The sequence below is a fragment of the Lagenorhynchus albirostris genome, chromosome 3 (genome assembly GCF_949774975.1).
Source record: "Lagenorhynchus albirostris chromosome 3, mLagAlb1.1, whole genome shotgun sequence".
In the NCBI taxonomy this organism is placed as follows: Eukaryota; Metazoa; Chordata; class Mammalia; order Artiodactyla; family Delphinidae; genus Lagenorhynchus; species Lagenorhynchus albirostris.
The window spans coordinates 94437713-94463762 of record NC_083097.1 but is presented as its reverse complement, the minus strand read 5'-3'; the positions used below and the strand labels follow the sequence as shown (position 1 = coordinate 94463762).

At 38.6% G+C, this 26050-nt stretch overlaps 1 protein-coding gene across 1 annotated transcript; it reads left to right on the top strand.

The window, feature by feature from the left end:
* Positions 1 to 1189: 1189 nt before the first annotated feature.
* FEM1C (fem-1 homolog C) lies at positions 1190 to 23716 on the top strand. Its single transcript, XM_060143409.1, has 3 exons — positions 1190 to 1382; positions 2236 to 2953; positions 19054 to 23716. The coding sequence occupies exons 2-3, from the start codon at positions 2410 to 2412 to the stop codon at positions 20358 to 20360; spliced, it is 1851 nt and encodes a 616-aa protein (XP_059999392.1). The 5' UTR covers positions 1190 to 1382; positions 2236 to 2409; the 3' UTR covers positions 20361 to 23716.
* Positions 23717 to 26050: the final 2334 nt, after the last annotated feature.

The window sequence follows — 26050 nt, the reverse complement described above, 5'->3', positions numbered from 1 at the left end:
TGACTGCCTGAGGCAAATATAATGCCCCACTTAAAAATGCTTATTAAGACCATAAAAAATGAGAAATCTTTAGAGTATATTAAGGTAAAAAAGCAAAATATGTAGTTGTATGTAAATTATTATTTCAATTATACAAAACTACATAAAATTCTGGACAATACTGTAAGTAAATATGCAAAAATGAAGTGATTTTTAAATAAAATGTCTTTAATGTTGCATTACTTTTTAAGTAATAATGCTAATTACACTTATGATACTGGGGGTCAGATAATGTCTAATCTAACATTCTCTTTCTCTTAACGGTACCAAAAAACTGTGTGTGAGTTCAAGTCCCCCAAAATAAAGTGTTCAAGAGATTGAAAACTACGTTTTTCAAAACTATTTTCTCGTCATGATTCACTATGGGTGTTAAGTCTCCAAACATATTTAAACTCTTCCTCACCCTAGTTTAAAACATCCCATGTGTTAACGTCATGAATTCCACAAGTTTATTTCCTGCTGCACAAAGTAGTAATTCTTTTCATTTATATTAACTTTTTAGCTTCCTCTCATTTCCTGGTTTTACTGTTCAGAGTGAAGAACTCGATGACTTACACTGCTGTTAAGCTTTATCATTCCTTGTAGCTTTATATTTTCTTAGAGTTCATATTTTTATAAACTAAGCCATGTTTGGCAGCCTCCAAAACTAAGCTTTTTCTCAAGTTTGTTGCGTTTTTCTTGTTTTGCTTTTTTGAGGCCTCACAACGAGCTCGGTATATTCCAGGGCCCAGCAAAGGAAGGAACCTTAGAAGAGACTAGTTTGAAAGAGTTGATGTCTGCGAGAAAGAACGAATGGCTACCACTCCTCTGGGGGGTTATGGCCTTGGAACCCAAAGGTACCCGAAACCAGCGCCCCGAAAGGTGGAGCGCGGAGCAGCCCCCGACACCTCGACAGCCTCTCCGCCAACCTTCGGCGGCCGCCTCCGGCGTGGCCCCGCCCCGCCCCGCCCCGCCCCGCCCCTAGGCGGCTGCTCGCGGCAGCCGCCGCCCTCCCCCGGCCCAATGGCGAGGCTGCCGCGTCGGTGATGTGAAGCAGTGCTCTGGCACGTCCGGCCCCCGTCCCGCAGTCCATTACACCATCCGCCGCGGCTGCTGCTGTAGCCGCTGCAGCCCGCGCAGACTGGGAGGGCGGGAGGCAGTTCGCCGGGGCGGGGCGGGGCGAGGCGAGGCGGGGCGAGCGGCGCGGCCGGATTCATTCCTGTGGGGCGCGGGGTATGGAGAAGCTGTGCGGCCGCAGGCGGAGCTGGGCGGTCCGGACGGCGGCGCGGATAGCGGTCTCATTTTGAGGGGGCAGCCCGAGCCCGAGCGGCCGGCGGCGGCGGGGAGGACTAGCCCCGTGGCAGGTAGTGGAGGCGGCGGCGGCGGCGGTCGGCCGAGCCCGGGCCGCGGCCTGAGGCTCCCGCGGGGAGGCCTGGGCGGGAAGGGGAAGGAGGGCGCTTGCGGGAACGGAAGGCGGGCAGCGGGCTGGAGGCCACAGGCTGATCGGCCTGCGGGAGGGGGTCGTGGTTGATGGAGGAGTTTGGGGAGGGGGCTGCCCCTATCGGGAAAAGGTAGAGGTGAAGGTTGTGTAGGGGCGGCTGTGGTTTGGGGAACCTACGGACCCCTTTGCGGGGCGGGGGGTGGGGATCAGAATGGGGCGGGCGAAGTTAGCTAAAAGGCAGCCGGATTTCCTGAGAGCCTCGAGTAGTTTTAAAGGAGAGGGAACCTTTTGGGTGAGGGTTTTGGCGTTAGCTGGCCGCGGTTTGTTGGGTCCGACCTTTTTTGTTCCTTCTCGAAAGCCATCCTGGCCACGGCGAGGCCTTGCAGCCTCGCGCCCTTGGCCCGCTCTCCTCTGCAGATGTGAGAAAGGGAAACATTTCTGCACCCGCGTCTCCTGCCTCTTTGGGTTGTACTCTCTCTGGGCGTGTGCAAAGCAAAACTAGCCCAAAGCTTGGCTGGTTAGGAGGCGAGAAAACCGGTTGCCTGTAGTGTTTAAATTTACCGTATACAGAGAAGAGACTGTCTCCCACCATAACATTTGGGTCTCTGTGTGTATCTTTTTTGTATTCTTCTTTCCCACCTTTTTTGGGGAGGCGGAGTAGTCCCTAAAGTGTGGCTCCCCCCGTCCCCAGGAGTAAAAATTAAGAAAACCTAGTGTTTTCGCCTTTACCTATGGAAATTTCAAAACCGCTACTTTTTTTTTTTTTCTTTCTCCAGTTTGGCGCTCTGGTTGTCATATGTTGGACGGCAATAGACAGAACATACATCCGTTCTGGGGCGCCGTGATTAACACTGAACTTTGGTTCCTGTAACCCTTGCCTGTGTCAATAGAGTTAAGCTGGAGCTTTGCTTTGAAAGATAAATAAAGCACAGCCTCTCAACTGGACATAAATGGATCTAAAGACAGCAGTATTTAATGCAGCTCGAGATGGCAAACTCCGGCTTCTCACCAAATTGTTGGCAAGCAAATCTAAAGAGGAGGTTTCCTCCTTGATCTCTGAAAAAACAAATGGGGCCACCCCACTCTTGATGGCCGCCAGGTATGGGCACCTTGACATGGTGGAATTTCTCCTAGAGCAGTGCAGTGCCTCCATAGAAGTCGGGGGCTCGGTCAATTTTGATGGCGAAACCATTGAGGGGGCTCCCCCTTTGTGGGCCGCTTCTGCAGCAGGACATCTGAAGGTGGTTCAGTCTTTGTTAAATCATGGAGCGTCTGTCAACAACACGACTTTAACCAATTCAACTCCTCTTCGAGCTGCCTGTTTCGATGGCCATTTGGAAATAGTCAAGTACCTGGTAGAACACAAAGCTGATTTGGAAGTGTCAAACCGACATGGGCATACATGCTTGATGATCTCATGTTACAAAGGACACAAAGAGATTGCTCAGTATTTACTTGAAAAGGGGGCAGATGTTAATAGAAAAAGTGTTAAAGGTGAGTTCATATTCATTTTAATTTTTTAAGTGTTTACCACTTATTTTCAGGAAGTTTGATACACAATTATAAGCAGTGGTGTTGAGTAAGCCAACACTGACAGACCTATTTTGATTAGGTATCCCTTCCAGTATAACCTTGTTGATTGTTTCTTTGGTATTTGATAGTACATGGGACAAATGTGATTTAGAAAAAACACCCTCTATCACTGTGTTAAGCCGCATTTTCTCTTTATTTGGAGTAACTTACAATTTATGGGAAGTGGGTTCCCCAAAGTTTCGAGCATGTTAGTGGCAGTTGATCTGAGCCATTAGACTTGTGTTTACTTAATTTACTTAGTTTACTTAACTTGATTTAATATATTTTTCTTAGTTTTATTTTCTTAGAATACCCTTGGAGTAGAAACTACTATACTTAGTGAGTCATTGTCATGTTTGTCTTATGTAGGCATTTCATTTGTTATTCTGTCAGGGATGGCTAGGCCATACTGACCCGGGAGGATTAATATCCATGAAAAGGAGAAAATCTGTTCCCTTATTCCATACTTACTGTGTGGCCAATAGAAAATCCTTTCATTAAATATAGCAAGAGAGAACAGATTTTTTTAAACTACCACAATGCCCAGAGCAAAACAAGGACTAGGTTAAGCAGATGTGGATTTGCTGACTAGCAACAATGTAAACTTCTTTGTCCAGAAGAAGAGTTCAGGTTTATGGTCATGTATACTGTTCAGATGATAGTTTAGGATTTTTTTAACCCTTAAAAACAAATGTTTTGATAGTATAATATTAATACTTAGCATTAACATTATTTTCCTTAAACATATTTGTTTATACAACAGCAAAGTAATTCACTGCGTAATATTAAAAAACTATAAAACTTAAAGGAGCATACATACATGGTAAAAAAAAAATCATACAATATAAATTGGTTTACAGTGTTTAGTATGAAAAATAAGTCTTAACACCCTTCATTTCTAGACCTCCAACCCACCAGCTACCATTGTTTACAGTGTTTTGTGTGTCCTCAAGATAGTCTATGCAAATACAAGTATACTTGTCTGTATATCTCTCCCTCTTTCTTCTTTGTTAGTTGATGCATACTGTTCTTTCTTTTTTTTTCAATTTAATTTATCTTGAATGTCATTCAGCTCCAACACACGTGGCTACCTCATTCTGTTTCATGGCTACACAGTATTTCATTGTATGAGTGTGCATAATTTATCTAGTCCCTGTTGACAGACAGGTCACATCCAAAATAAACAATGCTGCTGTGAATATTCTTGAACAAATCTGTGGCTTTGCACACTTATGTGAAAATAATTGTATTATAAATACCTGTAAGTGTAATTGCTAAATCAAAGTGAATGTGCAGTTTATCATTGTGATAGTGACTGATTGCCTCTCAGAGTGGCTAAACCACACAATTATGGGGCACCACATAGTTACTGGACATATTTACTGAAGTTAGTATAATCTTTTTTAAAAAGGTTTGTCATAAAAATGTTACAGCCACATTGTGATTTTTTTGTAAATTTTTTTCCTGAGGAAATATAAAATCTCACAAAATTCCAGCACTTAGAGATAATCCTCCCAAAGATACTGAATTTTGCATTTAGATATATGTATGAAATTTTATTTTATATGCTCTTCTGTACTTGTTTTTTAGCTTAATAAATGTTATCCTTAATGTCATTAATAATAGCTCTTTAATTTCAGTAGCTGCATACTCTTCTACTAATGGAGTTTTACATTGCTTCTGCCTTCTCACTATAAGAAATGTTTCTGTAAACATTCTTTCCTATGAATGATTTATTGTTTCTGATTATCTTTGATGTAGGTGTTGGGTAAAAGGACAGCATGACTTTCTTTTTTTTTAAACAATCATCATTCTTTTAAAGAATGTTTGTTTTAAAAGAACAAATTACTGCTTAATTGACCATGTTAGTATTGGGAATGCTTTGAAATCATACCTAGAAGAGAAAGGGTTAAAAGGTATGGCTGCATGTTTAGGCTTGTTGAATTTTTAGTTTGTTTTGGGCTTTTTATTCATCAGCCTAATGATGTAGAGATTGTTGATAAACTCACGTATTTAAATCAAATTGGGGCATGTTTTAAACTTAGGTCACTGGAGAGGTTAGTACTGGTACTATTTTTCATTCTCTTTTTCAAAGTTCTTTATACTTCTAGAGATATAATGTATGGGAGAACTATAGTGTAAATAGCCCATATTTTAGTGAGCATTTTCCCTTAGTAAACTGTGAACAATATTTAACTTGATTACCTTTGCTATTTCAGAGGTAATAAAACCTTTTAACACCATCATCATATAGTTTTGTACTTGAGGATGTGTATACTCCCTCTTCTGGCTAATTCTAGAGTTTTTTCTTTTTTTACCTCAGTATCAATATCTAGTATTTATGCTGTTTAAAGAAGTACACATAAGAGAAAACAATTTTATACCAAAAATTGTTTTCATATAGCTTCAGTTTTATATACATACATATATACACATAATACATACGTGTGTAGTATATGTATATATAACGTATCACTTTGTGTGCAGTACTTTAACTTTTGCATAGTGCCTTTTAAATTTGACAGTGAGTCTTAAAGAATATTGGGGGCAGATTAAAGTACGTATGTACCTCCCCCACTCTGGTCCTGAAGCTTCCATTCTTTGATAATTCCCTCATCGATTTTTCAGATTTTTTTTTATTTTATGGGTTTGGGGGGTAATAAAAAAACAGGAACTATTTGAAACTGAGGCAGGAACACTGGAGAAGGATCTGGTAGAGTGTCTAGAAAGGATTTTTTTTTCCCACATTTTTATCCCCATGCAAAAAATGGAAAAGACTGATAAGATGAGGGATAAAATGGGATAATTTCTTAGGAAATTTTATATGTAAACTGTTGGAAATGGTTCTGAAGAAGGAAAATGTCAGTAGATTATGCTTGGTTTGCTTAAATATAAAATGCATGTGACTTCTACCTTCCATTACTTTTTAACAGGCAGTTGACATTTGAATATATTATCTAACCTCTTTCCATTACTTTTTAACAGGCGGTTGGCATTTTGAACATGTTTTAACCTAAGGTGGAATTCATTCATTAATTGAGAGAGCACTTATTGAGTCCCTTGAGTGTGCCAGACTGTTTGACTTAGGATATACAAAGATGAGTAAGACGAGGTATCCAGTCCTTGATTCCCTGCTCTTCAGGAGCTCATGGCTTGTTTGGAGAGACAGGTTCATAAGTAGATACTTAAACCACACTGTGGTAAATGCAGCAGTAGTGCTTTCTTGTTTTAGATTTTTGGAAATACTTTATCCCCAACTAACTCATTACCTGAGGGGACAGTGGGTTCCATTTTTTCCCATGCCATTCAAAAGGGGGAGAAAAACTGAGATATTTAGAAATGCTGCTGCAGTTTAACACAACAGTTCATTTTTGAGACAGGAAAGTTGGTTGCTATTTAAATATAGACCTCAAATCAGGAGTGATTAGACAAGCCCATCTTAGGGCCATAACACTGATCTCAGTACTTCACGGTTTATAGTCATCTTTGGCTTTCTTTGGTTCTTTTTTTTTTGTGTGGTACGCGGGCTTCCCACTGATGTGGCCTCTCCCGTCGCGGAGCACAGGCTCCGGACGTGCAGGCCCAGTGGCCGCGGCACGCGGGATCCTCCCGGACCGGGGCACGAACCCGTGTCCCCTGCATCAGCAGGCAGACTGTCAACCACTGCGCCACCAGGGAAGCCCTGGTTCTTTTATATTTGAGGGTTTTTTTGTTTGTTTGTTTATGTTTTGACTCATAATAGGACTTTGCAGATCTATGGAAAAGTTACTTAAACCCTCAATTCTGCTTTTACACCCAAATTTGACTGGAAATTGAGCACCTGAAAGTGATTGGTTGAGTACTACAGACCTATATAGAACAGCTCTTTGAGTTGGGATTGGGGAGACTGGCCCCAGAGGACAGGCTATCCTCACGCATGGGTCAATTATTTTAGATACCCAAGGTAATTAAGTAAATTAGTAATAGGATAATTCCTGTGCATTTTCTGTAGGCCAGATATTGTGTTGGACATTGTGGAGGCTCTGAAAAGATACAGCACATCACATTTGTTCACCGATAAAGGAATGGTATAAATTCATTATATAGGATTTTGGAAGAGTGTACTGACTGGAAAGGCCTCATGGAGTTAACTGGGCTTTGAAAGGATTGTTGGAGTTGAGATCTGCAGAAGGGATTTGATCCAGTTTTTAAGGCTTAGGAAATGGCATAAGGAAAGACACATTGAGAAATATGCTTGGAGGGTACAGAAATTGGAAAGTAGCATATTTGGACCAAAGGGCAGTCAGGGCTAGAGTATAAAAGGACATTGACTTCCAGGTAAAGGAGTTTGACTTTATTCTTTATGCAGTGGTAGGTAAGTCGGTGAATGTTTTCAGCAGAGGAACGACTGAGGTGTTTTTTTTTTTTTAGAGAAACCCATCTTAGTACATTCTAATTCTGTTACATTGTGAGCTCATTGAGGCTAGAGACCTGGTGTTTGTATCCATGTGTTAGAAAGAGTAATCTGGCCCACAGGGGGCAATTGATAAATGAGTTTGTTGAATGAATGTGTTGCATTTAGGAGAGGAAAGATTATAAGCTCTTGGATGGCAAGGACTGTTTTCTGGTCCTTGTAGTACAGAAATACGTACATGAAGACATTAAGACAGTGATGGTGAAAAGTGAGTGGTACAGGTAGAACTCTATAGGAGCTTAGAAAAGGGAGAAAACCATGTAGGCTCGTAAGTATGGTTAACTTTAAAAGGGTTTGAGAGAGCTAGATCAGGCAGTTTTTTGCCTCGTTTTTAAAAATAAATAAATCTTTTATTTATTTATTTATTTATTTATGGCTGCACTGGGTCTTCGTTGCTGCATACAGGCTTTCTCTAGTTGTGGCGAGTGGGGGCTACTCTTTGTTGCAGTGCAGTGGCTTCTCTTGTTGCGAGCACGGGCTCTAGGCGTGCGGGCTTCAGTAGTTGTGGCACGCGGGCTCAGTAGTTGTGGCTCGCGGGCTCTAGAGCACAGGCTCAGTAGTTGTGGCACATGGACTTAGTTGCTTCATGGTATGTGGGATCTTCCTGGACCAGGACTCGAACCCGTGTCTCCTGCATTGGCAGACGGATTCTTTTTTTTTTTTTAAACCTTGGTTTTATTTACTTATTTATATTAATTTAGTTTAAATCTTTATTTTTGGCTGCATTGGGTCTTCATTGCTGTGTGCGGGCTTTCTCTAGTTGTGGCAAGCAGGGGCTACTCTTTTTTGTGGTGCGCGGGCTTCTCCTTTCAGTGGCTTCTCTTGTAGCAGAACACGGGCTCTAGGCACGTGGGCTCAGTAGTTGTGGCACACAAGGCTTAGTTGCTCCGTGGCATGTGGGATCTTCCCAGACCAGGGCTCGAACCCCTGTGCCCTGCATTGGCAGGTGGATTCTTAACCACTGCGCCACCAGGGAAGCCCACCAGGCGGATTCTTAACTACTGTGCCACCAGGGAAGCCCCTATTTGCCTCTTTATTATGGAAGTTTTCTAACTTATATGTAAGTGGAGAAAGAGAGAAGAATACTTAGAACCATTATGTATTTATCACCTTGCTTCAGCATTTATCCACATTTGCTAATATATGTTAAAAAATATATTTCTCCCTCCTTTTGTTCTCTGCAGTAGCTTGAAGCAAACCCCAGGCATTCTTTCTCTCCTATAGTATAGGCAGTTTTCAATCAAGTATTTGATTGTATTTCAATCAAATATTTCAATCAAGAGAATGTATTTCAATCAAGAGAATGTTAAAAAAAAGAAATCCTTTTTTTCTCTTATCCACTGTAAATCCAAAGGAATTTCATGTAAGAAAATCTCCACTGTAAATTAAGAATGGTTGATATTAAGAGAATGGACAAGGATAATGACTATTGTCATGTAGGTAGTTTATTTGTATACTTCAGGACTGAGAGTGTTGGAAGCTGAAATTCTGTTTTTCTTTGAGAACTCTAGCTCAGCTCTTGGTTACCTCAGAACACACCTAGTAGCAGAGAAGAGTGAAAGAGAGGGATTTAAAATTTCTTTCTACTCTGTAACATTCCATACTTATTTTGTTATAATAATAATGTTTAACTAGTTGAGTTCATTAACATTTTAATCCCAGATCAAGTTGCTCCTGCAAGTTGTTTCTTGTTCATCGTTTTCCCTCCTGTATCTCCTGGCACACTTTCTCTGTGTCTTCGGGGAAACTTGGCATCCTCGTTGGGGAAGCTAAGCTGTAGATGATGTGTCTATTGAGTGCAGTAGGGAAATATCTATTGTGTTCCTCTATCCGTGAAGATTGGATTGTAAACTGTGTCCTCACAAGATTGAACTGAAGATGGTGAAAATGAGTAGTTCCTGAACACTACTGCTATTTCAGAGTCATCCCCAGCAACACAAATTTAAGGCAGTGGTTAAGTTTTACTTATTGATCTTTTAGCTACATATAGTTCCCTCACTGAGTTCATCTTTATGAGATTTTAATCACATTGATTAATTAAATTTGTTTAAAAGAAAATTTAGGAAGCCCATGGCATTCTAAAGATGTATGCTACTGAGACATCGGGAATGCATGTGTTGGAAGATAGAGGTGGAAGAGTTGGGGAGAGGCCCAGGTAGAGAAGTCACATGGATGCAAATTTGATTAAAATATCTCTTCCTCTTTTTTCCCTACCTTTGGGTAGAGCTGCAGTTGAATAGAGAGTCTGAACTAGAATGTAAGTCTGAATTGTAATGTTGATGTTTTCATCAACTTATGTTGTGTAATTTTCATCAAATTATACTATTATTAGTTGAATTTAGTCCTGATCCCTTAGCTCAGATATTACTGCTTGCTATCAAGACCCATTTCAAAGGCCAGTCCTCATCCCCCTTGAGTCACATGAATGCATCTTGAGCATTTTTTAGCATTTAACTTTGTAGTGAGCTCAAGGACCTGTATTGTTAAATTTCTCTGCGTTCCTAGCTCACTGCCTTATATAAAGAATTAATGAGGGGAAGGCACGTGGTAATCTTAATACCAGTAGCTTTTTATCATTTTTTTTTTTTTTTTTGCGGTACGCGGGCCTTTCACTGTTGTGGCCTCTCCCGTTGCGGAGCACAGGCTCCGGACGCGCAGGCTCAGAGGCCATGGCTCACGGGCCTAGCCGCTCCGAGGCATGTGGAATCTTCCCGGACCGGCGCACGAACCCGCGTCCCCTGCATCGGCAGGCGGACTCTCAACCACTGCGCCACCAGGGAAGCCCCCTATCCTATTTTTTTTTTTTTTTTTTTTGTGGTACGCGGGCCTCTCACTGTTGTGGCCTCTCCCGTTGCGGAGCACGAGCTCCGGACGCGCAGGCTCAGCAGCCATGGCTCGCGGGCCCAGCCGCTCCGCGGCATGTGGGATTTTCCCAGACCAGGGCATGAACCCGTGTCCCCTGCATCGGCAGGTGGACTCTCAACCACTGCGCCACCAGGGAAGCCCCCCCTATCCTATTTTTGATTCTTTTTTTTGTTTTTTCAAACTCTTGTCCTTGAGTATCTCTGGTGTTACAGCATACATGGGGAAGGGAAATATTATATTCTGAGCAGAGGAACCTTCTAGTGCTCCTTTGATACCCTGAAGTTTTCCTCTTTACCCTTTCCCGCCTGCTCCCTTAACACATACCAATTAGCTATTCCAGGAGTAAAATGCTTGCAATCAGCCTTGTTATGCAGTTGAACTGCACCCCTCCCTCCCCGCCCCCCGGCCCCCATGTTTATAGGTGGACCTCTCTTAAAGACTCGGCTTAGCCCCAGCTGCAAGGTAGAAGAATGGATGCCAAGCACAGCAGGCTAAAGAGGAGAGATGATGAGCGAGCTGGAGCTGTCGTGTAAGCTGGCTCTTCTCGCCGCACGACAGGCCAGCAAATCGGGAGACGAGGTGTTGAGGCAAGGAGTACCACTTTATTCGGAAAGCTGGCAGACCGAGAAGATGGCAGACTAGGGTCCCCCAAAAAACCACCTTATGGGGTCTGGATGCCAGTTTTTTTTACAGAATCGGAAGTAAAGTAAAAAGGCAGAATAGAGAGGGAGAGGTGGGGAGGAAGTAAAGTAAAAAGGGCCATCAGTCTTGGAGAACGTCTCCTGGAATGGCCAGCCTCCCGGAGGGGATGTGTTAATTTCTTTTTTCTTGCAGCCATTCACAGGTGGGTAGGGTTCCCTGAGGCAGGAAATTATGTATGATTATAATAACAAAAGCAACGAAAAGCAAAGGCTAAAGTCAAAGAAACAGATCCAACATGGAGTCAAAATTGGCTGTTCCCTGTTACAATAAGTACTGTTTTTGTGCATTTCCAGACAAATCTGTTATGATAAAAAACCTTTTAATTGCTGTTTCTATCAGTCAAAACTTATACTTCACTAAAAACAAATACTTTGATTTTAAAACAGCTTTGAGACATAATTCACATACCATTCACGCATTTAAAAACCACCCATCATTGATTTTTAGTATGGTCACAGATTTGTGCAGCCATCACCACAATTACTTTTTTTATTTTTTATTTTTTTGGTTGTGTTGGGTCTTTGTTGCTACGCGTGGGCTCTCTGTAGTTGCGGTGAGTGGGAACTACTCTTCGTTGAGGTGCGCAGGCTTCTTATTGCGGTGGCTTCTCTTGTTGCAGAGCATGGGGTCTAGGCGTGCGGACTTCAGTAATTGTGGCACACGGGTTCAGTAGTTGTGGCTCGCGGGCTCTAGAGCACAGGCTCAGTAGTTGTGGCGCGTGGGCTTAGTTGCTCTGCGGCATGTGGGATCTTCCTGGACCAGGGCTTGAACCCGTGCCCCCTGCATTGGCAGGCGGATTCTCAACCACTGCGCCATCAGGGAAGCCCAGTTCCCTAAGTTTTGAAAAACATAAACTGTAATTTAACCACCACTACAATAGAGGTGGAATGAAAACTTCCTGTATGCCCCTTTGCAGTTAACCATTCTCTCAGCACCCACCCTCTGGCAATCACTGGTCTGTTATCTGTCCTTATAGTTTTTTAGGCATTAATTTTAATAGTGAAAATTCTGAAGGAATGCAGATATCCATCAACAGAGAAGTGTTTATGTAAATTATGACATGCCTCCTTACTTGAACTTTAACCATAAAGCCATTAAGAGTGATTATGTAGCATCTGTGTAAATAGTTCATGTAGACTATATACATGGAACATGACAAAATGACTAAGATGTAGGTGAAAAGCAGGAAACAGTTGTATATTTTCTGATTACAACTTTATCAAAATATACTATGTAAAGACACTTGGAGATATGACATAGTTGCTGTAAAATTATGCTTTTGTATTGGGGTTTTTTTTTGACCTCTGTTTTCTTAACTTTTAAGTAATGGTCTAGGTTATAATTCACAAATTTTTTAGGGCTTCCAGGGCATGAAAGTGTGGCGGTTATATACTTAACCTGTTAGAATAATAAAGGTGATCCCCTCCTGCTAAGATTTTACTTTTTTTTTTAATGTATTTATTTATTTTATTTATTTATTTTTGGCTGCGTTGGGTCTTCGTTGCTGTGCGCAGGCTTTCTCTAGTTGCGGCGAGCAGGGGCTACTCTTCATTGTGGTGCACAGCCTTCTCATTGCGATGGCTTTTCTTGTTGCGGAGCATGGGCTTAGGCATGTGGGCTTCAGTAGTTGTGGCACATGGGCTCTAGAGCGCAGGCTCAGTAGTTGTGGTGCACGGGCTTAGTTGCTCTGCAGTATGTGGGATCTTCCTGGACCAGGGCACGAACCCATGAACCCTGCATTGGCAGGTGGATTCTTAACCACTGTGCCACCAGGGAAGCCCTAAGATTTTAGTTTTTAAAGTTATTTTGTCCTTATTTGAATCATTTTTTGTGATATCAAGTATTAAAAATTTAAGAATCTACCTTAGCTTTGATATTGTTATTTGATATTGATATTTGATATTTGATAGCTAACTGCTATCTGGGATATAAAGGAAATATAACATAGGCTCTGTGTACTTTAGGAATAGACAGTTTAGGTAAGAAAACCTATTTGTGAAGCACTAACATATTATGTAAGGTATTACGTAAGATTATAGTAGTAGATATAACATGAGTACTTACCAGGATGAATGAAACATTTATTCACCAGGCATTCTCAAAATGATAAATTGACATAGTATAACCAAGAAGGCCTCTTTGAGCAGCTGAAATTTCTGGTGCAACTTGGAGGAAAAGAAGTTAAAAAGGCAAAGAAGAAAGAGTATATTGACAGGAAAATTAAGAGAAGAGGCATGGAGGTGGAAGTTAGCGGGACTATTCCAGGAACTGGGAGAGGTAACTTAGAATACAGTGATGGGAAGCCTAAGCAGTTTCTTTGCCTTGTGTGTGGCTGGTATTGATGATGTCTTTTGGGTTAGAGAAGGTGTTGGCAAACTCTGGCCCAGAGGTCAAATCCTGCCCACCCCCTGTTTTTGTACTGCCTGAGAACTAAGATATATTTTTTATATTTTTTAATGGTTGAAAAAAAAATCAAATGAAGAATAATATATCATGACATGTGAAAATTACACAAAAGCCACATTTCAATGTCCATAAGTAGAGTTTTGTTGGAAAACAGCCATGTCCATTAATTTAACCAATTGCCTATGGATACTTTTTGTTATATGGTAGAGTTGAGTGATTACAACAGAGACCTTATGGACTGCAAAAGCTGGAATACTATCTAACCCTTTACAGAAGAAGTTTGCTGGCTCCTGGGCTAGATTCACAGAGCAGCATTCATACTGGAGATGACAACGAATGAGGCTAGAGAGGTAGGTTAGGGAAATATTTCTCTTTTTAAAAATCTGTTTCCCAGAGTATATCTTCTTATGTGTGTTCCCACTACCAAGATTAAGCTTTACTTCACATGACATGCCTTCTAAAACTATAGATTTCTGCCTTGTTGCTTTCTCATCCTCACACAGATAGTGCTTTGAGAATCAATGCTGTAGAATTTTGAAATCTTAAAGATTTTCAGCTATTTCTTTAGAGGAAGCATGAAAGCTTTTGAGCTGGAAAGTAATATGATTGGTGGAAGTTTTATTATGATGCTTGGTTTATATTAGAAATAACTTATTCACTGGAGTGTAGTATGACTAGCATTTAAAATATGACCTTAGTAATGAGCAATACACTGAAATGGCAACTGGGAGACATGGGTTTTTATTTTACTACCAATTTCTCTGGTTTCTGTTTGTAGACAAGTTTATCTTCTCTACTTTGCATAGTTATTAATATAAGTTCGCAATAGTTAATACAATTTAGGGGAAAAATGCCGTGCTAGCATACTGGTACCTTTTCTCTTCATTTATTTCTGTTTTTTATTATTTGCTTCTAGTCTCTCTAGGTTTAATATATTGTTTTTCCCCTATAAGTTCTTGAGATGGAAACTTAGCTGTTTTTTCAAAAAGCCATTCTTTTCTAATGTACATTTAAGCATAGTTTAGCCATATCCCACAAGATTTTTTATTTAACATTTTTATTATCATCCAGATAAAAATATTTTCTGCTTTCCATTGGGATTCCTTCTTTGACCCGTGGGCTATTTAAAAGTATATTTTTAAATTTCAAATATGTGGAGATTTTTCTAGGGTTTTTTTTTTTTTCCGCTTGTTTTTAATCTAACTTGTATTGTGGACTTAGAACATATTCAGTGATTTCAGTCCCTTGACATTTGTGTGAGTCTCATTTTATGGCCCAGAATGTAGTCAGCATTTGTATATGTTCCATGTGTCCTTAGAAAAAAATTAAATTCTATAGTGTTCATTTAATTTTCAATATCCTTATTGGTTTTGGTCTCCTAAACTGAAAAAGGTGTGTTCTAATGTATTATGAGTGGATTTATCTGATTTTCCTTGTAGTTCTGTTGATTTTTGCTTTATTTATTTTGCTGTTTTTAGGTGAAAACAAATTTAGAATTATATCTTTCTGTTGTTTTGAATTTTATGCCATTATAAAATGTTTATCTATAATCATGTATTTTGTTTTAAAGTCTACTTAATCTGATATTTTAATATCAGACTGCTTTCTTATGGTTAATTTTTGCAGAAAGTATATATATTTTTTCATCTTTTCACTTAAACCTTTTTCTATCCTTACATTTAAGGTATTTCTCTTGTAAGCAGCATGTAGTTGAGTTCTATGTGTGTTTGTATTTTCAGTCTGACAGTTTTTGTCTTAATGGAACATTTAGTTTGCTTGTATTTAATGTAACTACTTATATATTTGGGCTTTAATCTCCTAGCTACTTACTGATTTTTATTTGTCTACCTGTTTTGCTTTGTTTCTGTCTTTGTTTGGATTATTTTTCATTTTTTCTCTATATTAGAGGATATAGTAATTATATGCATGCATACCCTCTATTATTTTAGTGGTTACTCTAGATAGTGCTACTTTGACTTATAAAGGCTAACATAAATTTCTAATTTTACCTCTTTCCAAGCAAGGCAGAAATCTTAGAATACTTCAACTCCAATTACCCTCTTTACTTTTATGCTATTGCTGTCAAGCATTTTTCTTCTATATGCGTTTCAAACCCTGTTACAAGATATTATTTTTAACGTCAATATTTATTTAGATATCTCACAAATTTACCCTTTCTGTCAATGTTGATACTCTCCTTTCCAGGCTTCCATGTGGCTCATCTTTTCTTTCTCACCTGAAATGGTCCTTTACTTCACAGAATTCTAAGTTGGCATTTATTTTCCTTTAGTGCTTTAAGGCTTCTCTTGTTTCTGATTAGAACTTTGCTGTCAGTCTAATTGTTGTTCTTTGGCAGGTCATGTCCACCTATTCTTTGGTTTTAAGATTTTCTCTTTGTCCTTAGTTTTTAACGGTTCTGCCGTAGAGTGCCTCAGTGTGGCTTTCTTTTTGTTTATCCTTGTTGTTTATAAAACTTATTAAATTTATGCTTAATCTTTCATCAGCTTCAGAAGATTCTCAAACTTTATCTCTTTAAATATTGCTTTGGGCCTATTTTCTTACTCTATAATTCTGGTTTTAAGCATGTTATCCCTTCTGACATCGTTTCCTCTGTCTCTATAGTCTCCTGTTTTTCCATCCTTTCACTTGCATGCTTCTTTCTATGTATTTTCATCTGACTTAATTTTCTAGTTCACTAATTCTCTATTCAGCTCTGTGTAGTCTGCTTTTAAAGCCACCCATTGAGTTTTTCAGTTCTAGAATGTCCGTTTGGTTCTTTTTTGTAGTTTGCAGTTTTCTGTCTAATTCTCAAATTTTTTTTAAATATCTGAATACTCTAAGCATAATTATTACTTTAAAGTCTGTGTCTGATAACTGTATTATCTAGATCTTCTGTTGGGCTTTTCTCTTAGCTCTTATCCTTGGTTTTTGTGTTGTGGTTCCTTGTTTTCTCTTTTGTCCATTATTTTTGATTGGATACCAAACATTATATATGAAGAATATATAAAAATAATTTGAGCTCTAATATGATAATATCTTCATCTAAGTAGTATTTGTATTTGCTTCTGGCTTTTGATTACATATATACTAGCAGTTCTGGATCACTTTAATTCAATATAAAGATGATTTTAACTTGCATTTCAGTGCCTGTGAACGCTGGTTTCTTTGCACTTCACCTTAACTCCTAGAGAGCAGCCCTTCAGAGCTATAACCTAAAGTGTATAGGGATTTCTTAATGGGCTTTGGACTCCAGTTTTCTCCTCTAGCCCTGAAAGGTCAAAAGCTCTGCCCAGTTTTTTAGCTGCCTATTCCAGAATCAATAGAGGTCGTTGGGGAAAGCTTCCCCAAATTCTGGACTTTACTTAACTAATTTTCTTTATTCTCCTGGATGTTGTCTCCCTGTGAGCTCTTACAGGCGGTCGTACAGATTTTTTTTAAATGCAGTTTTCAGCTTTTCTGGTTCTGATTGGGAGGGTAATCATGCTACCTCTGCCAATACTAGATGTGAGAGTCTCTTATTCCTTTAAAACAAAAAACAAAACAAAACAACATTTTTTCAGTATATGGTGTATTCAAAATATATATATTCTGCATTTTTCTAATATGTCAGTTCAGTTACTTAAAAAACTGGCTTTTGCTGCATTCTTTTTCTTGATTTTATTGTTCTGAATAGAGAAGAATGCCATCTAAGCCTTCTGTTTATATTTCTATTATATTGTCTATTTCTTAGAGAAAATGGGAATATTAGGGATCCATAATTCAAAAGAGTTTTAAAAATATACTTAGTAGTAGTCATGTTTAATTGAAATTATTTTGAGCAAATGAACATTAGTAGTCAGAAGTTCTGGGCTCTCTTAGTGGTTGGTTACCATACACATTGCTAAAACATTCTATCAGACACCCTTCCATTGTAGACCATTGGAATCCTGGGTCACAACATATCCAGATTTTTTAATATAATCCCTATAGATATAATGGAAAACTAATAAACAGGATAAACTTGTGAAGAGATTTAAAGTCCTAATGTATTACAACTTGTGCTTTTTGGAATTTTATCTGTAGATCTGTTACGTGAAGTATTCAGGTTTAAACAACTTTCTAGTACACATCCTGTGTCAGGGGTCCTCAAGGCCACCCCCATGTTTGCAGGTAACTTAGCATACAGTTGTACTCATGGCTAAGAGTTATTACAGTGATATAATAAGGACATGTACCTGGATCATAAGAGGAAAGGCACAGTTGGGGCCTGGAGGAATCTTTGTGCAGGCTTTTTTATGCTCTCTCCTTCCTGTGAGGTCACAAAGAGCTGTTTTCCCCTAGCAACATAAATGCATGTGTGCAATATTCCTGCCCAGGGAAACCCATTTTGATTGATGAGAGAATGGTTAGAGACTCAATGTCCAGGTTTTTATTGGGCACTGGTCACAAAGGCACCCTCTGCTGAGCACATACGCAAAATTCCAGAGTCCCAGAAGGAAAGCAGGTAGTCAGCATAAAAGCCCACCCTTATCATTTAGGGAAAGTTTTATATCTTGGAACTGTTTACCAGACAACATTCCAGATGCCAGCCCAGGGCCATCCTTGCAAGCAGGTCTTTCTAAAGATAGCTGTCTCAGCCAGCTATATTAGTTATTTTTCACACACACAGCCTAAAAAGACTGTTGAAATTTTCTGTAAACAGTGTATGTAGATATCAAAGGTCTGCATGATAATTTCTGTTTTGATCATTAGTAGAATGTTTAGATTAAATTTAGGTAGCTAAAATGAGTGATTATGTCTTAGTATGTTCCATCCACACAGCCTTTTACTAATGTGCCAGTGTCTATTGTCAGTTTTAATGCATGTGTGGGAAGAATCGGACGGTGTTAGAACATTTAGTACATTTAAAAAGAATGTTTAAGAAAATTAAATTACAGTGGGAAATAATCCATTATGAAAGGACACTTCAGATGTCTCCTTTTAAAGTTCATGTTGAACCACCCACATATTTTTTAGGTTTCAGTGGACTTGTTTTTCTTATGTGAGTTTTTTGAAGAAAGTATTGTACTTTGTTACCAAGATTTTTGACTAAAACAGCTGAGGTTCACTTGGCAATCAGAAATACTGAAAAAATAATTTCTGGCTCTTAGAATCAAATTGGAGACTCTTAGGTGTTACAGACTAGATTTCTTATTTATAAATGTGGAGTCTGACCCAGAAAGTTAAGTGACTGTCAGCAAAACTGTAAATAGGTGGTTAATTTCATTTTGTCAGTTTTTAGTTGTAGAATATACACTTGAAAACATTACTGAAAAATATCAAGAGGCCGTGGATTAATTTTGAATTTCATTTAGTGACTTTGAATATCTTTTCATGCCTTATTTTGTCATTTCGTTTATTCAAAGAATTTAACTAATATTTTTTCCCCCTGCTGTGTGTCAGACATTAGCTTTAGGTGCTGGGGATCATTTTTTCTTATTTGTAATCAAATTAAAGTATGTCCCATTGAGGGCAGCTTGGAGCTGCCTGCTTTTCTTTAGATTCTAAAGTATACATATGTATTACATTATATCCTGGTCCCTCAAATATGTTATCTCTTCTTTTCCTCCTCCTTAAGGTAATACTGCATTGCATGATTGCGCAGAATCTGGAAGTTTGGACATCATGAAGATGCTTCTTATGTATTGTGCCAAGATGGAAAAGGATGGTTATGGAATGACTCCCCTTCTCTCAGCAAGTGTGACTGGTCACACAAATATTGTGGATTTCCTGACTCACCATGCACAGACCAGCAAGACAGAAAGGATCAATGCTCTAGAGCTTCTGGGAGCTACATTTGTAGACAAAAAAAGAGATCTCCTTGGGGCTTTGAAATACTGGAAAAAGGCAATGAACATGAGGTACAGTGATAGGACTAATATAATTAGCAAACCAGTACCGCAGACACTAATAATGGCTTATGATTATGCCAAGGAGGTAAACAGTGCAGAAGAGCTAGAAGGTCTTATTGCTGATCCTGATGAGATGAGAATGCAGGCACTATTAATTAGAGAACGTATTCTCGGTCCTTCTCATCCTGACACCTCTTACTATATTAGATATAGAGGTGCTGTCTATGCAGACTCTGGAAATTTCAAACGATGCATCAACCTATGGAAGTATGCTTTGGATATGCAGCAGAACAATTTGGACCCTCTAAGCCCGATGACCGCCAGCAGCTTATTATCTTTTGCAGAACTGTTCTCTTTTATGCTACAGTATAGGGCTAAAGGTCTGGGAACCACTGTTACATTTGATGATCTTATGGGCATACTGTGCAAAAGTGTCCTTGAAATAGAGCGAGCGATCAAACAAACTCAGTGTCCAGCAGACCCATTACAGTTAAATAAGGCTCTTTCCATTATTTTGCACTTGATTTGCATATTAGAAAAAGTTCCTTGTACTCTAGAACAGGATCATTTCAAAAAGCAAACTATATACAGGTTTCTTAAGCTGCATCCAAGGGGAAAGAATAACTTCAGCCCTCTTCATCTGGCTGTGGACAAGAATACTACCTGTGTAGGGCAGTACCCTGTTTGTAAATTTCCATCACTGCAAGTTACTGCGATACTGATAGAATGTGGTGCTGATGTGAACGTCAGAGACTCGGATGACAACAGTCCCCTCCATATCGCTGCTCTGAACAACCATCCAGACATCATGAATCTCCTTATTAAATCAGGTGCACATTTTGATGCCACAAACTTGCACAAACAAACTGCTAGTGACTTGCTGGACGAGAAGGAAATGGCTAAAAATTTGATCCAGCCTATAAATCATACCACATTGCAGTGTCTAGCTGCTCGTGTCATAGTGAATCATAGAATATACTATAAAGGGCATATCCCAGAAAAGCTAGAGACCTTCGTTTCACTTCATAGATGATAATAGACTGTTGAAGCACGACTTGGTAACAGTTGTTTCATAAATGAGCACTGTTGTGGTAACACCAGCATTCATTTAGCTTGATTTCATCGTGCTCTCATTGGCTAAAGCATTGTAAGCATCAAATTTACAGGATTGGTTTCCCAGTGTTTAATATAAATATACCATATAATATATTGTTTGTGAATTATTGAGAAATGTAATCTCATATTCAGATTTCTAAAATTGTCTGCCAAAGGCTTATCCATTCTGGTTTTGTTTGCTGTTGGGTGCTTGGGATAGAGTTAACCATTTTTCAGTGGTGTCTTTATACTTTTCTGGTTTGTGAATTTTATACAATTGAATGTCTTTTTTGTGCTTCTTCCTTCTCTTTGAGCTTCTCCCCTGTTTCCACCTCATTTTTAACTTAACCATTTCTACTTATCAATTTCTTTCCCCTTATGGATCCATGTTAGGTTGTACAAACTTTATGGACTTGTTACCATTTGCAGTTACCATAAGTGCTTTATCTTCTCTATGCACTGGCTTCAACTTGACTGTTGTATGTTAGCATATTTTCTATGCAGCAGTTGGTCACCTTCAACTCTGAAACACTGCTAAGTATGTTACAAAGTTCATTTTACGAAAGTACTCTTGTAGCATGACAATTTTTAGAGCTACAGGTTAGCTACCACAGCTCAAGCTTTTTTGTTGTTTTTTTCTTTACATCTGAGGTTTCTTTCTCTAATCCACTGAAATTATTGTGTGCTAAATTTGGGAAACAAAGCTATTCTAACTCATTAACCCAGTTGAAATTTAGGTCTGTCGTCTTAATATATCATGCAGTAAAAGGAAGAATCTTTGTAAAGTGACCCACCTTTCATGCTGCGCCAGCATTGTCCTGCTTGTGCTGATGATGTGATTAGGTGTAGAGAATTTGCTTAAATTTAACCTCAAAGTTTTATCACACAGCTTAATGAGTCACACTGAAATATTCAGTAATTGAACTGCAAATCACTTTTATTTACAAAAAAGAGCTGAAGCATGTCAGTGGCATGATGCTTGCCAAGCCAGATCTAGGCATCTAGGATAATTAAGGTATTTTTAGTATGCAATTTACTGCCATAGTATCAGAGGTCAGTAACAGTGTTCCTTCTTTCTTCAAGCTTAAGTATACCTTTGAAGATAACTTGCATGAATTACTTTGGTCTCAATTATTTGTCACCCTAATTAAACACAAAAGGTTGCAGTGCTTCCTCTTCCCTTACTGAAAATTAGCTTTTCTTTTCTCTTTTTCTTTCTCTTCCTTTCTTTTCTTTCTTTCCTCTCTCCCTCCCTTCTTTGTTTTCTTTTTTTTTTTTTGGATTTTTTTTTTTTCACAGCTTTGCTAATGCCACAGAAAGGGCTCTTTTAACTTAAGAAAAAATAAGTGAAAAGTACTAAAAAAGATTCAGGTAATTATCATTCAGCACTTTATTGTTATTCAGAATAAAATTTATGATGGCATATTTGCCCTGCAAATGTCTTAATGCAATTGTTCTGAATAAAAAGCTCCTTATTGGTTTGAGGAAAAACTCAGTTTACCTGTGAGTTTAATGAGCCTGATCACTTGGATTTTTGTGTTGACATTTTATTCTGAGGGTTGATGTAGGGGTATTTAAGGAGTCATCATTGCAAACAGTCACATTAGGTTTATTTCATCTTTACTCAGTAAAAAACTTGTAATGAAGAATAGTAAATAAACAAAAAAGCATTAGACTTAACTTTCTGGTTAAATAATTGAAGTTTAATTTTTTAAGAGATATCCTTACTCATTTTACTAGGTTGTATATTTAATTTCACCATTGAAAAAGGTGATTTGGATATAAATGGTTGCTCTGCAACCTTTTGATGAAGAGATTTTAATATCTTGTTTACTATAGGAAAATTTGATGAAATATTTGAACTGCCACATAAATTAAGAATAGTTTGTGATTTAGATAATTATTCTGGAAATATCAGATATCAATTTTTGAAATCATTTGCCTCTGACCTTCTGGAATAAGAATTATATGCGTGAACAGCCTTTTTTTTTTAAAGAAAGGAAAATTTTGCAAGTACAGTAAATCTACATTAGTTGATCTCAATAATTTTGGGGTGAACGGTGAGCAATTGGATTTTAACTGATTTAATATTCCTTTTTTTGGGAGGGTGTAGGAGGGCTTACATGCTCTTATAGTAAGGCACATCTCACACTATTTTATAGGTGAATTTGAATTGTGCAACTCTAGTATAAAATAAGGATTTCTTTACATAGCATTTTCCCACCACTGAATATAGATAACTTAGAACTATTCCTCAGTCTTGATAACTGAAATGCCTTATTTCAATTAAGATACAGTTCTCTATTTGCCATCTCCCCAAATGATGTTAGGAGCTCTTGAAAAATCACGTAGTTTAAAAGCTCAAAATTGTCCATTTTATTTTAGAGGAGGTTGTTTCATAAATGTGCCCTCAGATACTGTTTAAGGCCTTTGTCAGAAAGTATTCACAAAATTGTGAGACAATTTAAAAAAAAAACTTAAGTTTGTGTTATTTTTTTTAACCAACAGATGAGTAATTTAATAATGAGCTAATTGTACTCTCAGCTGTACACTGTAGTATGGTAATGTTGGCTGGAGCTAATGTATAAGTTTTGGTTGCATTTCCATAAAAATCCCCTGTTAAGGCCTGCTGAATTTTAGATGTTCCACTCTTGATCATTTCTGTAAAAGAAATGGTCATTTTATTTAGATGCCAGTCTACATTATAAAGACAAGTGGATTACAGATTTTAAAAAGAGTCATTTTCTTATCCATAAATCTGACAGGGACATTAGCCCAAATCAACCAAAGGTAATTTGGTGCCCATTATGATTTTGCAGTTAAGTGATTGCTCACTTGTAAAGTGACTTGTAATGTATAATGTTTTCGAGGCCCCCGTCTCCTGTGACTTGGGAAAACTGTTGAGGTTATATTTGAAAAAGTAGCTCTTTAAAATAATATTACCCAGCAGAAGCCTTAGGTTGAATTTTACAGGTATAATAATCCTTTTAATTTCCCCAGAATTGTGGGGGCCGGATGAGATAATAACCATATTCTTGTGCACTGTACCAGCAGCATTATTGCTTGGAACTTTAACCATTTTAGTTACTAGGAAAACTAAAATTAATTGTCATCTTTTCCTTTTTGCCCTCATACATCACTAAGCAACTAGTTTCTCTCCCTTTTGTCAATTCCCATTGTGTATTTTTCCAAAAAGTACTGTATTCAGATGCCAGCCAATAAACTGTCACACAATGGAAAATGATACGCCACAACATTCATTGTAAGGTTTAATAAAATTAAATTTGCGCCAAATACTAGTGTATTCTTATTAACTCAATACTTGACTGATGTTATCTTAAGGCATATGATAGTGGACTCCTTTCTCAAAAACACCTACTGGTAATTTATAGTCAGTTAGAACTCACGAGTTAGCATTTATTATTATACTAGTATGTAAAAAACAAAGATGATTTATGTAGTTTATTCTAATTTTTTTTTTCCAGTAAAGAGCACAGAAACTAAAGATACAGGAAGATTTTTGTTGTGGGATGCATGGGAGAGGGACTGCTTTTAACTCTTGTTTTTTAACTGGTCTAACTCAGTTTTTTAACTGAGTTTGATATTAAGTATCAGAAGTATATCATAAATATATTACTATGAAGGTAAATTTTATAAATTTATTTTCATCACTTTTAAACTGCAAAATGTAAGTAGTCCTTGTCTTTTCCTTATATGTAAGTTTCCTAATATAAGAAGTTTTAACAGATCCAGAAAATGCATAATTTCTAAACTCCAGGCATAAATTGAAATATTCAATTGTATGGGCTTTCCCCTTTTGAATCATTAACTTATCCATAACAAATACAGGCTTTGTCATAGTTTTCACAGGACCCTTTGAAGTGTTAGTCTTCTTTACCCTTGGTGCTATGGTTGTTCCCAACTACCACCACCAACATTTAAAAGGAAATCTTAGCAAATATATAAGGCTAAGAATATTTTTAAGGATTTGAGCAAAAAAAAAAGTTATTATATCCTTTTTTTCCCCTCCATTTCTGCACATTTAGAATGTTCTTTCTTGAGTAATATGGGGTTGTGGGAATTGTGAATTGGTTCCTGTATGCCATGTTACCTTACGTTTTATTATAAGGCTCTTTTAAATAAGATTTTCTCTCCCTAAATTAACTCAGCTTTTAATAATTATCTCAATTTAGTTTCTTAATATAGAATGTCTGATTTAAAAAATAAAACAATACAGTTCCATGCCTTAAAAAATTGAAAATTTAAACTTTAAAATGGGATACACTTCAGACACATATGTTCACATTAAAGAGGGATTTGATTAGTAGTCCCACTAAAACAATTGGGTGCTTATTAATAACTATACTTTGGTGTAAGTCAAGGAGTGGAGTGGTTTAAAGTATTTCACATTGCCAAAGATGAATAAAAAAAGATAGTCTATTATAAAAACATTAACAAAACTTCCCAGTAATGTCTCTTCTAAAGTGAGGTCTCCTTGATTTATTTTAGACATAATTTGAGCCTTATTTTATTAATTTAATTTTTTCCTTTTCCAAAAGAAAATTTTCTTAATAGCAGGTTCCCCTCTTGTTTACATTATAGTACCAATTGATCCTAGGATTGATACTTATTTCTAAAATCCTTTCATCCGTATAAACAAATGGGTTTGTAGATTATAAAGTTATAAAGGATACTTGTGATAATACCTAGTTCAAAAACTTGGCACCTGATTTTTCTTTTTCTAAACAAAATGTAGTTAACATATTCATTACAAGGGATTAACTAAAGACAATTGAAAAACAAAACTAAAATGACACCACAGCTTAAGATAACAAAGAAAGGACAGACCATCTAAGGAAAAACCAAGGCAACAGTGAAAGAGGCTGGACAGCTGGAGTCAGGGTTCTCACAGGGAGACCTGCTTTAACTAGACTTTCTTGCAGGTACTTACAGGTTGTGGGCATTTCTAGAACTTAGGAGCATGTGTGTTCAGAGAGCTGTCGAGGTTGGGTTCTAGTCGGTTCTGCACGGAGAACAGGTGGTCCTGATGTCACACAGGTGGACCCACTTGTTCTCGGAGATGTCCTGGCCGACGTGAGCCTCGCATCCACGTGGCGCTGGTACAGGGCTGAGGAGCTTCACTGCGCACGCGCTGCAATGGAAGCCACCCGGAACCGCAGAGACGGAAGCCTCAGGTCTTCGCAGACTGTTCCCGCTGCTCCGTGGATGGACCTCACCCATGTGGAAAGGACTGACTCAGGGTAGGCAGAAATTCCCTTGTCCCTAGACTTCCTGGGGGTCACCAGCTCCTACTGGAGCCTCTTTTTTTTTTTTTTTTGCGGTACGCGGGCCTCTCACTGTTGTGGCCTCTCCCGTTGTGGAGCACAGGCTCCGGACGCGCAGGCTCAGCGGCCATGGCTCACGGGCCCAGCCGCTCCGCGGCATGTGGGATCTTCCCGGACCGGGGCACGGACCCGTGTCCCCTGCATCGGCAGGCGGACTCTCAACCACTGCGCCACCAGGGATGCCCCCACGGGAGCCTCTTGCCCACAGGCTTTCGGCGCCCCAGCTCGGGTACGTCCCACTCCTTTAAGGGCGGCTCCGATCGATCACCTTGATTCTTTAATA